The sequence below is a fragment of the Emys orbicularis genome, chromosome 15 (assembly GCF_028017835.1).
Source record: "Emys orbicularis isolate rEmyOrb1 chromosome 15, rEmyOrb1.hap1, whole genome shotgun sequence".
NCBI classification, from domain to species: domain Eukaryota; kingdom Metazoa; phylum Chordata; order Testudines; family Emydidae; genus Emys; species Emys orbicularis.
The window spans coordinates 23,398,386-23,413,791 of record NC_088697.1 but is presented as its reverse complement, the minus strand read 5'-3'; the positions used below and the strand labels follow the sequence as shown (position 1 = coordinate 23,413,791).

The window sequence follows — 15,406 nt, the reverse complement described above, 5'->3', positions numbered from 1 at the left end:
ACTAATGTGGACATCACAAGCTGAGAGGAGCAAGCCATCAACCGACCCCAATGGAGCCATATCCTCCATCAGGCAATGGCCCGCTTTGAGGAGAAGTGCCTTGCCTTCGAAGCTGAAAAGAGAGAGAGAAGGAAGGAAAAAGAAAGAACTTTCTCCCTGCAAGCAGCTGGCCTGCTATGAAATGTGTACCTACTGTGGGCGGATTTGCAGTTCCAGGATCGGACTCCTGAGTCATCTCAGGACCCATATGTAAATCTGTGGTAGAGATCGTCCTCAAATCGAGGGATCGCCAATCCAATCCATTAGCCAAGATGGTTAGAGACACAACCCCTAAACCTCCAACTGCCAGACGGTGGAACGGGACGACGGGACGGATCACTAGAAATTGCCCTGTTCTGTTCATTCCCTTTGAAACATCTGGCACTGGCCGCTATTGGAGACAGGATACTGGGCTAGCTGGAGCATTGGTCTGACCCAGTATGGCTGTTCATATGTTCTTATGAAAGATGGAAGCAGCAGTCATAGGCTGGAACCCCAAAATCTGGCTCCTGGGCAAAACCCTGAGCGTTTGGACTCCATCCCTTTTGGGGAGCAGGGGCCCAGCTGTGCGACTTGGGTTGGCATCTGAACTGCATCAGAGCTGGATTTTCAGTTCAGGGAGAAGCCAAATGTATTCTACGCTGTGAAATGTGAACTTCACCCATCTCTGGTAATTAGCAGATTGCAAGATCTGCCTCCAAAATCAGCCAATTTAGAGCACCTCTAAAGCACCCCGAGGGCAAGTGACACAAGAAGGCTCTTTTGCAGTGGGAGTGGTTTCTCGGGAAGGATGCTGCTGCCTCCCACACAGAGTGTTATTTCTTGACCTTCATTGTCTTTCTCCCTCTCCTGCTTCCTCACTTCATGCAGCTGGAAAAGCTTCTCCTGACTGCCATCCTAATGATCTCAGTGCCTCGTAGGCTCTGACACCGGCGCTGACGGCCAGGGTGCTGGTGTCAGCCCACCAGATGCCAAAGCGTGGCCTCCTGACACCTTTTTGCTGAACTGATATTTGAAGGCAAAGTGCCTGGTGGGTCTGGCAGAACTTCAACTGCCCTTTAGAGCCTCCAGGCCCCATTTGATGGCTGGAGGGGACTTCTCAGCGGAGATGCACCAAAGATTGGGGTAGGAGTCACAACACTCTTGGATCTCTGCATTAAGCAATTGCACAGAGCCTCTTCCCCGCTCCACCAGACTCCAGAAGACTGAAGCACCTGCTCTTCCTCGACCCAGTTGGATGGCTGTATTTGCTATTTAAGTTTTACCAGAGGTGTCTGGCTGGAATAATATGCTGTGATGCAGAAGAAAAAGATGGGGGGAGTTGCTGCAGGTCAAGAGTGAGGTGCATCGGCAGAGATGCAAGGGGGTCTCAGAACCGGGAGAACAGAGCAGACTGCTCGTCAGGAGAGAGGTGCATCGGCAGAGTTTTATGAGAGTCCCAGGGCTGGAACAGCAAAAGGGGTGGTGCAGATCAGGACTGGAGTGCATCAACAGAGCTGAGAGGGGAGTCCAGGACTGGAGTAACTGGGGGCCCGGGTTTAAGTATATCAGCAAAACAGAGAGAGGGAGGTGGAGACAGAGAGAAAGGACGTGTGTTATGAAATCAGATCTTGGCTAAACTGGAATAGGCTTTATACAGCTCTTTTCAAAAGCCGTTTGCCGCAGTGATCCTATTTTTTTTTGTTCACGGCAAGAGGAATTTGGAAAGAGAGCTCCCCGTGAATGGAGACATGTGCAAAGGAACGGCAGGCGGCTCCTTCAGGGAAACTCCCCAAAGGCCTTAAGCATTCAGCCACAGACACAGAAGAGATCACTCAAAGCCCCTGTGACTCAGTGACAGAGACGGCGTCAGCAGGAAATTCACCTGCTCCAGCTCTTAGCAAAAGAGTTAAATGGTAGAAATAATGCCTCCCCCCCCACACACAAGTAGTAACCTGGTCAGCACCAGAAAAGCATCCCCTCCCCCCTCCCCCCCAAAACAAGTGGTGTGAATGCAGCTCCCATAAGACCATGCATTCAGAGGGGTTTATGAGTGCAAGCTGCTGCATATAGATCACACTATACCAGAGCAATGCAGGCTGCTAGAAATCAGGTACCAAGGACTCCTCTGGTGTCACAGGAGCTGGGGGTGGACAGGAAGGAGCTGATGGGGGGGGGGGTGGACGATGAGTCACTGGACTTAAAGTGGCTAGAAAACAGCAGCAGAAAATTTACATTACACAGGTTAGCTCCTGCAGGGAAAGGCAGCGGAACCAGCTTCCACACCAGCTACCGGCCATCCCTGCCTCAGCCCTGGCATAAAGGGTGGTCACCTCACACTGATGGCGCAGGTTACAAATGCTCATTAGCCACTCACATGTATGCAGGGGCTGGAAACCATGGGACCAGGGACCTATAACCAACTCCCTGTGGCCCCTTTTCACCACTGCCTCCACTGCAGAGAATCCAGCTGAGGGAAACTGAGGCATGGGGGTGGGAAGTGATTCATCCAAGGTCATTGGGGAATAATTGGCAGAGCCAGATACATGGGTTACAGTCCCCTCCCTGCTCCTCGGACCACACTGCCTCTTAGAAGGCTCCCCTGTCAGGCTCTTTACAGAACCATGTCAAAATGCATTTGCTTGGGATTAACAAAGCTGGGGAGTTTTCATGGCATGTAGCACACTTTGAGGTCTCAGGATGCCCAAACATAGACAGACGACAGCCAAATAATCAACTCACAGATAGATGCCCCCACCCCCAGCTACTGTAAAGGTGCTGAGATGGTACGGTGGGTGTGGGTGGAGAAGACACTGAGAGACAGAGGACAGATCAAATGCAGTCATAGCTACTTAGCTAGCGAGCGAGCGAGAGAGATGGCATGTCTGGCAATAAATAGGTAGGTAGGCAGGCATCGGAGCTGCCCTGTGCCAACTCTGAGCTTGGCACTCCCAGCTAGCGAGAGCCCAGCCCCATGCAGTTTGTGCGGTGATTAGTTCTATTGGGTTTCAAATGCAGAATCTCTAATCTGGGCCAGAAATCTGGTAACAGCTACTGTTGTAAATTATCCAACTCCACAGGTAATTTCTGATTAGCTCACTCCTCTCCCCTTGGTGCATCCTCAGTTTCCATAGCAGCTAAAACCGAAGTAAAATGGAAACATCTGGTTCAAGCACAGGTAAAGCTCCCCTGGGGAAAGAAATCTGCTGGATGGCAGCACACAGAGATAACAGCCCCTCTGAAAGCCAGCCGTGGCAGAACCTCAGAGACGGGGACGGGAGTATGGGGAATAGAGCGAAAGGGGTTTGGGGGGGAGGGAGAAGAAAGCAAGCAAGCAAGCAAGCAAGAAAGAAGATGAATGGCTATGGAGTGGGAGCAAATGGATCAGTGCAGAGATGCCCTACCATAAACGCTCGCTGATGGTGATAGATGCACTGGCAGTAACCTTGATCCAGTCCCATTAGATGCTCAGCTATGGGAGGGAGCACACAGAGATCGGTGGCACGGACTTTATCAATCACCCACATGAAGGGCCCGCTCAGCAGCTTGGCCCACGCGGGGTGCATCCATCTCAAGCAGAGAGGCCAACGCACACAGGGAAGGCTGGGTTTTGTAACAGACCCGTTCGAAAGGTGCCCATTGTAAGTGACAGGAAAGGAATGGAGTGAGGTGTCGGGGTCCCTGCTCCGTCCCTCTCAGTCCACGGGGATTAATGAGTTGGCCCAGCAGCCGCAGAAAGCACTGGGGTCGGCTGAGAGCGCTGGGGTCGCACTCTGACACTGCAGTGATTAGCATGGACTTAGACAGGGGAACAATGGGGCAAATGGGTATGTTTCTCAGGGGAGTTACGTTTGTCTAATAGATACATTCAGCCCTGAGATTCTTTCACTCCATGCAGGGTGAGGGCAGAGAGCTGCCGATATCACAGACAATCAGACCCTGCACTGATCTAACCTGTCAGCAGGCTGGCGGGCACTGCAACCAGAACCCCAGTACTCAAAGCCTTCCAGTCATCATCCTAGTCTAACCGATCCTAACCGCTTGGTTCAACAGCATCTGAGAAACGCTGGAGATCGCACAACGCAAAGTGAAATTAAATAAAATCACAGGGAAAGTATTTTGAAATGTGATCAGACATCACTGAATTTGTGCCTATAGGAATTAACTCTCCAGCAATCCAATCCACACTGTTACAGGCCTCTGTTGTTTATTAATTAACGAGAGATGGCAATTCATGCAATCTGTTTAGTCGTTTTCTTTCTTTTTGCACTGCTATTTCCAGCTCTCATTGGCACCAATATGGACATCCCAATGGTAACTTTTAATACTGCATTTTTTAAAATGGTGTTTTGTATAGGTCCTACACAAAAACAAAATGTTGCCCTTGATCGAACTTGCACTCGCTAAGATCTCCCGTTATCACACTAGTCTGATTAAAGCATTCAACCCACGATCATGATAAAAAAACAAACTCGCACTTAGTGCAGGGTCTTTACAAACACAACTGAGAATTCGTGCCATGTTAGCCCTGAATCCTCTCTTCAGCACACAGTCTAAAACCATTTGTGCTCTCGGGATCAATTCCTGGGGCAGGGAAGGATGGAGTCGTCCTTCCAGGCCATCAAGCAGAACTGCAGATACTCTGAGGCCAAAATTCCAGCCTCCATCCGGAGTCCCCTCCTTGCAGCGTGCATCACATCCGTCTTTGTGAGTGGGAATGGCTGGTGCCCCTAAGCCCCTACTGCAGGGATAGCACTAGGAATGCATGAGGCTGCATGTGGCCATCTTACCTTTGGGGGAGATGTGCCTCCAGGTGATTGTAGGATCCGGTCTGCCCGTGGCTATACAGGTGAGGCTGATGTTGCCGCCTTCGTTGATGGAGATATCGGAAGAGATCTCAACAATTTTGGGAGACACTGGAACGACATACAGGGAAAAGTGAGGAGGCAGCAGGTTCCGATTGGACTGTTTCACTCTAATTCTCCAGGTGTTTTGTGTGTGTGTGTGTGTGGGGGGGAGTTTGTGTGTGTAGTTGTGGATGAACAGCTGCATGTGTAGGTGGATTCTCCCCATCTCACAATTACCAGCTAAGCAACAGCCCATCAGCCCCATGTAACATGGAAGTGAAGGACTTGGAGGTGACATTCCCCCATCCCCCACTTCCTTCCCAGATATACAGGCTGCTTACCCCCAAATCCCTCCTTAACCTACTCCCCACTCCGTTTCCACTGGAATCATGTCCTCGAGAGGATTAACTGGAGGAAAACACCCTCTCTGCCAGGCGTTCCCAAACTGGGGCCGGTGGAGCTCTCGCTGGTGGGGTGCCCAGAGCTCACTCATCACGTGGTGCTGATTCAAGCCCCTTGTTTGCAGCTGCCTCTAGGTCATGAAGAAGATTCTGGAGGCCTGTGAAAGAAGCTGGAAGCCAGGAGAAAGAGCCAGCCTAGCTGCCTCCATGAGCTGCCACTACACAGAAAAGAAAACAGTGGTGCCCTCAGGGATGAGATCCACTCGTGCTGCTCTTCACCAATGTCCAGGGAAGGAGTGGGGGAGAAGAGAACCAGATGGTTGGGCAACATGTCCAGGGTAGGATGTGTAACCCCTTGGGGTGTAGAGAGCACAGCCCCTTTAAAACCTCGTCCTGAGGCAGTGCAAGGCTAGGTTGTTCTGAGGGGAGGGGAGTCGAGAGAAGGAGCGTGAGAGGGACCTGGGGGTGTCTGTAGCTCCAGACAAGAGGGCCTACAGCGAGTAAGCCCTCGCACAGCAAAGCAGGCGAGAACCAGCTCGAAGCCTGGGAGGGACAGAGTGGCTCACTGGGGACATCCCAAGATGGGAGCCAGGAGAAGCACTGTGCCAGGAAGGAATCACCTGAGAAGCATAAACCGGAGCCATCTTTGACCAGAACTGTATGGGGCTGTGAGTACTGGTGCTTCTGACTTCACATGGGGAATACGGAGGGAGGCTGTAGATAGCTAAGAGGGGGGTTGCTACTCTGTGTGGGTTTGTGGAGAGCAGCAGAACACCGGACGGGTTGGTTGTTGAAAGCGGACGGGCGCTGAAGACGACCAGGAGCACCCAAGCAGAGGCAGTGCTAGTCCATTGGGGGCCCTAAGCAAGAATACTTTTGGCCTCTCCCCCCATCCCCACAACACATAATGAAAAGTGAATAGGGGGCCCCCTTGAGCTGCGTGGGGTCCTAAGCCATTGCTTAGTCTGCTTACACCTAGCGTTGGCTCTGCACCCATGGCTCACTGATGGACTGGAACTCTGCCCGGTATTCTTGACCTCTGAGTCTAGACACATAGCTCTTGGCATCTATCCTTGTATACTGTGGTAGCACTGGGTCCATGGGTCCTCGTGTTGGATGTAATCCTGTTTTGCCACTCCCCCTATCTTCTCCCCCGGTGTTTTTCTCCATCCATCCCTCTGTAAATAAATATTTCCCTTTCTTATGTCCGTTGTACTATTCTGATGAGCATGTTTACTCTGGAGGGTTTGGAACAGGTGTTCCTGAGGTGGAAGGGAGTTTCCCTGTTGTGTTCCTGCGTATGCCTTTCCTTGGCCAAAGCTGCCTGGCAGAGCAGACTCCACCTTGGCCATCGGGGGCTATAGACACTGTGACAGACCCAGACCAGTGGGGTACAGGAGTCTGGTAGAGGGCAAATATACTGGTCACTGGATTAGTAGTTTTCTGTTCCCTGAGTGTCCAGAGCAGGGGCTGCACAAGAGTAATTAGGAACCTGCTAGAACCAGTTAAGGCAGGCAGGCTAATTAGGACACCTGGAGCCAATTAAGAAGAAGCTGCTAGGATCAATTAAGGCAGGCTAATCAGGGCACTTGGGTTTTAAAAGGAGCTCACTTCAGTTTGTGGTGCGAGTGTGAGGAGCTGGGAGCAAGAGGCGCAAGGAGCTGAGAGTGAGTGGGTGTGCTGCTGGAGGACTGAGGAGCACAAGCGTTATCAGACACCAGGAGGAAGGTCCTGTGGTGAGAATAAGGAAGGTGTTTGGAGGAGGCCATGGGGAAGTAGCCCAGGGAGTTGTAGCTGTCATGCAGCTGTTACAGGAGGCACTATAGACAGCTGCAGTCCACAGGGCCCTGGGCTGGAACCCGGAGTAGAGGGCGGGCCCGGGTTCCCCCCAAACCTCCCAATTGACCTGGACTGTGGGTTCTTCCAGAGGGGAAGGTCTCTGGGCTGTTCCCCAACCCACATGGTGAATCTCTGAGGCAAGAAAATCCGCCAATAAGCGCAGGACCCACCAGGATAGAGGAGGAACTTTGTCACAACACATACAGGGGAATAGGGAGTCCTGTCAACAAGGACGCATGAGCAGGAGGAGAGAAGAAGGAGCAGAACAGAAATGAAATGAAGAGCAAAAGGAAACAGCATGATGAGACGTATTTCAAAGGGGCTCAGTGCTCCGTGCACTAAATACAGTTGAAAGAAAAGAGCTAAAGCCTTCCCCAATGTCACATTGCCATGTGAGCAGGGGATGGGATGTGATCTGTGTGGTCTCCGAAGGGAGAGGAGGTCTCTGCGAGACAAACTCTCTATTAACCTTCATGAAAATAGTCCTGTAGAACTGAATAGAAAATAATCCCCTTTCTGTTTCATTGGACCATCCTATTGCATTTAATAGAAAACTCGGTTCCTGCTATGGAATTTTATAGGTTAAAAAAATAACCTATAGAAAGGATTCTATACATTCCATAGGTGTTCTGAATACTTTGCATAGAACCCTCAAGGTTTCGTCATCATTATTGTATTTTCTACAGGTCTTTTCCAGAAGAGGAAATGTAAGGCCAGATTCTCAGCTGTTGTAGAGCAGCATAGCTCTATTAACTTCAGCGGAGCTATGTTATTGATGCCAGCTGAAAATCCACGAATAATGTAAAGAACCACTGCTACTCCCATTCTTGACTCTCACCCAGGCAAGACAGCCATGGGCTACAGCATCCCCTCTGCTATAATACACCGCCTCCATCTCTTTGGATTCTCACGCATGCACGATTAGCTGGTATGCACATAGACCTTTCCAGGGGACTGGCTGAAAAAGAACAACTGCAGTGGCTTTCCTCGCACATATTGCCTCTGCCACACAGGGTAAGTAATTTATTGATCCGTAAAGCACTCCAAGACAGCCTGGAAGGGATTATGTCATGCTAGCCCCGGGCAATAAAATGAAATAAAATAAAATAAAATAAAAAGATGGGCTTTTTTGTGAATGCCAGTGTGATTAAGGGTTAGTGGCTGGAAATATATTTAAAGTACATTTTAAGTGGAAATCAAGGTGGGTAATGAATTACCCTGTGATGTGAAGGACTGCTGGGAGTTCATTTTCCCTACTTTGGACACAACGGCTAATCTGCTAATCATACACCGGAGGACAACAGCAGAACAAATGCAGGCAGAATGGAAGAGCTCCTGGGGCAGTGCACGAAGATGATAATGGATGAACTGTACATACATTTAGGTGAGTCATCTCAGCTCTTGCTAAGAGCCAGTCTAACTGGACTGCGGGTACGTCTACACTTTGAGCTGCTGGTGCCATTTCCAGCTCGGGTAGATAGACTCACCCTAGCTCTGATCGAGTTAGTGCACTGATAGTAGAAGGGTAGCCAAAGCAGCGCAAGCAGCAGGATGGGCTGGCTGCCCTAAGTATGATCCCATCCAAAACCCCAGGCGTATACTTGAGTGACTAGCCAGTCAATTGGGTCCAGTGTAGGTACAATTTTCCGAGCTGGAAATTCCACCTCCAGCTCCACTGCAGATGTAACCTTGTGTGTTCCCCTTGGTGCTAAGGCATGCTGTGCTGCTAGCAGTTCTGCCTACTGGAGGAGATGGAATTATATTCATTATTAGCTGTATGACAGTTACACCGATAGGCATGTCCTCGGGCCAGTGGCCCTTCATGGAGAATCAGGACCATGCTGAACCTGTAAGCAGGTAGGTGCTCCAGGTGCTGGCTTGTTAGCTAGGGCCGGCGCTTCCACTAGGCGACCCTAGGCGGTCACCTAGGGCAGCAGGATTTGGGGGCGGCATTTTGCTGCCCTCGGCGGAAATTCGGCGGTGGGGGGGTCCTTCCGCTCCGGGTCTTTGGAGGAAATTTGGCGGTGGGTCCTTCACTCGCTCCAGGACCCGCTGCCGAAGTGTCCCAAAGACACAGAGCAGAAGGATCCCCGCCGCCGAATGCTCAGAGGAGGAGCGCTGCCGCCTAGGGCGGCAAAAACCCTGGCGCCACTCCCATTGTTAGCCAATCAGCATGAGAACATCTGAGTTCTACAAGAAGAGTGCCAGAACAGTATATGTAGGGAGCTGCTCAGATAGGACTGGCAATGCCAGGTGAGAGGAAGGAAGAGTGCTCTCCTTGGGGAAGGCATGGGGCTACAGGCTAGGGAGAACCCACAGGAAGCACACGGGCTTCTGTAGGGGAGGAGCCGTGAGTTGGGGCTTGGAGGTGACTGGGAGAGCCCTGAAGAAAGAAATTCAGAGCCCTGGGAAAGGGACACACTAGGGAACCTCCAGTTGTTAGCTTGGTGAAGAAAGCTGATGGATTGGAGAGGCCCAGCAGTTTGGGGCTGGCTCAGGCTGGACAGCTGAGCCACAGGAGATGGGACTCTGCGTACCTCAGAAGGAAGGAGCTGTTCCGTGACTTGGCCAGAGGGCTGAGGTACGGAAGACCCAGAGGGAGGCAGGAAGGGCTGGAGCCAAGGATACTGGCAACATTATGTGCTGACGCCATAATAAGGCCCCGACCAAGACTGGAGCCACACTGTGCTAGGAGCTGTACGTAAATACAATAAGAGACAGTCGCTGCCCCAAAGAGCTTACAGTCTCAATAGACAAGACAGACAAAGGAAATATTTATTATCCCCACATTACAGAGGGGGACCTGAAGCACAGAGAGATCAAGGGACTTGCTCAAGGTCATACAAGAAGAGGCAGCAATTGAGCACAAATATAAGTGCAGTGCCTTATCCTAAGTCCATACTTCCTTTCTAATGCAGCTCTGGGCCATTCATGAGTTTAAAACTACTGAATCCATTTTCATCAAACTTGGCTTGTTTTGTAGATCTCACTTAGGCTTAAAAGTCACGTGAGGTCTGAAGATGCTACTTACTGTATCATCACTTAGCAACACGTACGTTTGCATTAGATACTCCAGGTTGTATTACATCAACTGACAAATGTAAAGAGTAGCCACATTTTAAAACACAATTATTAGAAGGCAGGGTTAAAGTTAATCTTTCAACTCTGCTGTTACTGACTCGGGAGCACTTGCATTCTCTATCTTACCACTGTATTAGCTGTTAGATTTGTTTGGAGGCCTGGGATAGTTTTGGCCTTGCTTATAATAATATATGATCAGTTGATTAAGCACTTTCTGATCTTTGCACATAAATCCACTTAGCTACATGAGCTGCAATCGTTAGTCTCTTATGCACCAACTGGCAATAAGCCCACACCCACGCCCACATCTTAGGAAGGGGTTGGGAGGAATCTAAGGGTGCCCGAGGAATGAAAAGATTTGCCCCAATCAATGTCAGCTGGAGCAAGGCAGAAGTGACACTGGAGTACGTGGGGAAGAAAATGAGAGTGACGGGGTAGAGGAGCCTTTAGTTACCCTTTCAATTATATATGCAATGTTCAGATTTAACACGACAGTTATTGTATGCAAATTAAATGTTTGAATAATTAATTGAATTAATTATTTAAAATGCCTTTCTTGAGACTTAAGAGATAGAGAGTAAGGTTTTACTACACAAGGGAGAAAAGCCTTAATAAATAAGTGACCATAATTATAAATCTGATATTATTTAACATTCAGTAGTAATCCCATTATGTCTATATTAAAATGCATTATTATTTGGCCAGTATTTCTATAGCCAAGGGTGGGGGTGGGGAATCTCGAGCCGAATGGAAGATGCAGATAGAACTGCACCCAGATGAGGACGAATAAATAAATCCAGGCACCCCGGGTGGGAATTCTCTCGTTGTTGCCAGTCCTTTTCTTCCTGGCATCTCTCTTGCTCGGGGGTGATTAAACATGGCAGCGCCAGTCTGCAGCGTGCAGATTTCCCCAGAGCGGGGCCTGTGCTTTTGCTGATCTCATTTTCTTTGCTACGACGCTGTGAAAGGTATTTATTTTGTTCTGAGCTGATTCAGCCCCTTTTGTGGGTCCCCAGAACATACCCTGGCTTTGTCCCAGGGTCAGTGTTCATCCCTCTCGCCCACACACTCAGCAGGGTAGAAAACACAGTATTTAGCTAAGAGAGATGGCACACAGACATTATATATATGCATAGAGGGTGTGCATCTGTGTGATGTGCGTGTCGAATGGTATATGCACATCTGTTCACACAGAAACGCCCCGACATGTGTACCATTCACATACCCAAATGCCACATCCGCTTACCCGCAGACATATGTCCACCCCCTGCAGACACACGTGGCATACATACACAGCAGCACACGTATGCAGCTTTGGGTGGATTGTACAGTCCCTTCTTCTGTGGCTGCACACACCCACGCTCAGATACGGATGTGCCTGCACCCCACACACTGGGACTAGCAGGCACGTACCTCCTGAGCCATTCCCCAGGTGACACGCTCCCGGTCATTAACAGGGTGACTGATGTCCTCTGTGATCCCTGTTCCAGCCTGTTTTTATAGCCCTCCCGTATTTGCATAAACATCTCTGGCTCTGCCTCCTCATTCGGTCCATGCCATCGCCCCATCATCATGATCTCCCCATCTATCATCCCCGTCTTCGAGGGCTGTGCTGACGGTGCCCATCCCTTCCCCTGGCATTATGTCCTCGCTCATTTCCTCCGCCACACCTTCCCGCCTTGCCGCAGTCGGTTCCTGATGCGCTCACTCTCACTTGCGTCCATACTGCGCTCCTCAGTTCAGATCGGCGAGCTCTGCTCGGCTCAGACGAGGACCCCAGATTTCAGCCTCTTCTCTCAGCCAGAGCCAAACAATCCAAACTTCCTGGGTCTGCACAACTGGACTAGATATTTCATGAGCATACTGAAAATCCCAGTGCTTCCTGCTGAGCCAGCAAGCACAGCTGGCTCTAGCAGTCCATCTCCCTTACCCCTGAATGGGAGGCGCCCCCTCTAGGGGATTGAAGGGGAAGGTTAGTTTCTATGGAAGGTGAAGTTTGAGTTGGGTGTCCAGAGAGGAAGGATGGTCTAGTAGTTAGGGCACTCATCTAGGTTTTGGGAGACCTGACTTCAATTCCCATCTCTGACACAAACTTCCTGCATGACCTTGGGCAACTCACTTAGTTTCTCTGTGCCTCAGTTCCCCATCTGTAGCACTGCACTACTTCAGATGGGTGTTGTGAGGGAAGAGCCATTAGAAATTGTTAGGTGCTTAGATACTATGGTGATGGGGAGGGGGGGCACGTCAGCTCCATCCATAGATATGGCCCATTTAAACCTGTGACTTCTTGCTAGCATGGGCATTAATGAGTGTGGTTGGTTTTTATGATACAGACCATTGTGCGTTGTGGGCTGGACTGAGAACCAACAAACTCATTTCAAACAGCCTTCAGATGGTAACAGCCCATAGGCAGCCCTGTCATATACCTCCCTCCAGAAACTCTTCAAGCTCCTTCTTAAAACTAGTTAGGTTGTTTGCCTTTCTTTCCCCCAGCCCCCCTGCACCTATTGGGAAGCGGTGCTAGACCCTCCCTCCTCTGATGCTTAAAAACCTTCTTCTAATTTCTAGCCTCAATTTATTCATGGCTAGTTTATCCCCATTCATGGCTAGTTGATACCAGTTTATACTTATCCACCTCAGCTGTAGTCTATATAAAGCACCTATTGGCGATTGCCAACCTGGACTCATCACAGTGACCTAGAAATGAAAGGCCCTATATCCTTTTATTGGCCCCCAGAACCATCCTGTTCCTTCTAGCTGCATCCAAACCAATTCCCTCCATTTCCATTCACACACAAGTTCTTGGCATATCCATAGGTGCCGACTCCGTGGGTGCTCTGGGGCTGGAGCACCCATAGAAAAAAAATAGTGGGTGCTCAGCACCCACTGGCAGCCCCGCCAATCAGCTCCTCCTCCCTCCCTCCCAGCACCTTCCCCCTGCTATGATCAGCAGTTCAGTGGCGTGCAGGAGGCGTTGGGGAGGAGGGGGTGGAGTGAGGGTGGGGGCCGGGCTTAGGGTGGAGTGGGAGTTGAGCACCCCCCCAGGAACACAGGAAGTTGGCATCTATGTACAGATCCCTCTATAGTTGCTGCCAGACTGCTCCATTGAGTCTCCTTTCTCCCTTTTGTGCTTGTTTTTCTAAGGGGAGCCAGAGAGAAAATTGGGAGAGCTGCTCCTTTGATAATACCTGTATTCTAAAGCACGTACAAAGGCCAGCTAATCAGCATCTGCCATTCTAACGCCACGTTGTTTGAACAGCAAAACATAGAGGGTTTGATTTTTCTGTCACACCCATGCAAATTAGGAGCAACTCGACTGAAGTCAGTGGTGTTAGGCCAATATAAGTGAGGAAAATCAAGGTCTGAAAGCCATACTTTCCTGTGTCTTCCACCTGTGTTTGTCCATTGGCTTTAATGAAGCTGTTAATTATCATTTATTTGTATGACATGAGAGATCCCAGTTGAGATCGGAGCCCTGTTGTGCTAGGTGCTGTACATACCCATAGTGAGACTCAATCCTTGCCCAAAGAATTTACAATCTAAATAGACCAAGTGTGGGAGAAATGAAATAGGGTTAGACCCATTTTACAGATAGGAAACTGAGGCATGGAGAGACTAAGTAGTTTGGCAAAGGAAACACAGGGAGTCTCTGGTAAAGTCTCCAGCTGTCCTGAGTCCTGATCAAGTGACTTAGCCAGAAGACCATATTCTCCCCACTCCCCAAATCAGTTACACATGGTTCACATCAATGTGAGCATAGAATGGCGCCCACTGTTCTTCACAATGAAAGAGACGCCACCTTGTGCACTGGAATCTTTAAGGGGCAGTTCTATCCTGCTAAGGGATCTTTGCTATTACTTCCCCCTCATCACTTAAACACCCTGGCAGTTTTGCATGCTATGACTGTGGCAATTAAATCACATGCTCCAGGGCATAAGCTGCTCTCTCCAGAGTGGTCAGGAAGGTATTTCCTCCCTTTGTGTCTAGCATTGCACAACGAGGCAAACAGACACTTATGGGTTCTTTTTTTTTTATATCAGGCAATGGCCAGAAGTGGGACACTGGGCCAGTGGGACCATGTGACTGAATGCACCCCTGTATTCACACCCTACACACTATTGTAATAATCTTTGTACAAAATATGCCTTGTGAGGTATCATTTGAAAACTAATAACTCACTGATCAATAATATCATGGTGAAATGAGGGTAGCAACATTATATACAAAGTTATGAATTCCCTCCATATGGTGGTGTTCAAACCAACATAGCCCTGACCAGGCAGAAGATGTTAAACAGGTCTGTCCTAATCAATGAAATATGTCTTTACATCAATTTACATACAAGTAGTAAACAGGGTCCTTGAGACAGCAAGAGGGGTAAACCGGTTCCTCAAAGATAAAGGACAAGCTAATGCCTCTAGCCAGGTGTCATCAAAGTTGATTGGCAATCACCTGTCAAGTGGCGATCCAGTGGCAAGCAAGAGGGGCAGGAATAGATCCATCTGCATTTTAGCAAGCAACAACCTGGAACCTTTTCCATCACAAGACCCCATGTCTCCGTCCTCACAGCAAAAAGGAACTTTATCTAGGGTTAACCCTCAGGAAAATGCATTTCAAAGGGTGACTGGACTATAAAATTGAGGGGGGAAAATAGCCCAGGATACCTATCTTTCTTTATCTCCGTCTCTCTCTCTCTTTCACCTAAGAAGTTAAAGGAACCAGCCTTTTCACTTTGGTTAGCAATGTGGGTGGGAACACATGAGGAGGTAATAATAAAAAATCCTCATTTTACCTTGAACCAAGTCTAGTTGTTAAGTTTTAGCTACCAGAAGGCGTTTTATCTTTATTTCTCTTGTACCCATTTCTGACTTTAATAACTTACGCTTGTACTCATTTAAAATGTCTTTGTAGTTAAATAAACGTGTTTTATTTTTTAATCAAAACGAATCCAGTGTTGTGTTTCAACTGAACTGTTTGCTAACTGCAGTTGAAGTGGCAAACTGTTGTATACTGACCCCTCCCAGGGGTAACAGAACTCTGAACTATCCAGGAGAGGGCTGGACAGTGCAGAAGCCACGTTTTGGGGAACATTCGGGACTACGAGCATGTTGGGGTCACCCTGCAGGTTGTAACCCAGGCTGCTGGAAGCCAGAGTATGGCTGGTGTGTCGCTGACAGGCTGTTAGTGTCTGAGTTGCTGGACCAGGACTGCAGTTATTCA

The 15,406-nt window shown here is 49.3% G+C and overlaps 1 protein-coding gene across 5 annotated transcripts in view; it reads right to left on the bottom strand.

Annotated features, from left to right (window-relative positions):
* The window catches only part of NTM (neurotrimin), a 280,999-nt gene that overhangs the window by 76,731 nt on the left and 188,862 nt on the right, over window positions 1-15,406 (bottom strand). For all 5 annotated transcript variants that reach the window (XM_065417010.1, XM_065417011.1, XM_065417012.1 and 2 more), the window contains exon 3: window positions 4,809-4,934. In XM_065417010.1, the coding sequence (XP_065273082.1) occupies window positions 4,809-4,934 (126 nt within the window). The remainder of the gene's footprint in view (window positions 1-4,808; window positions 4,935-15,406) is intronic.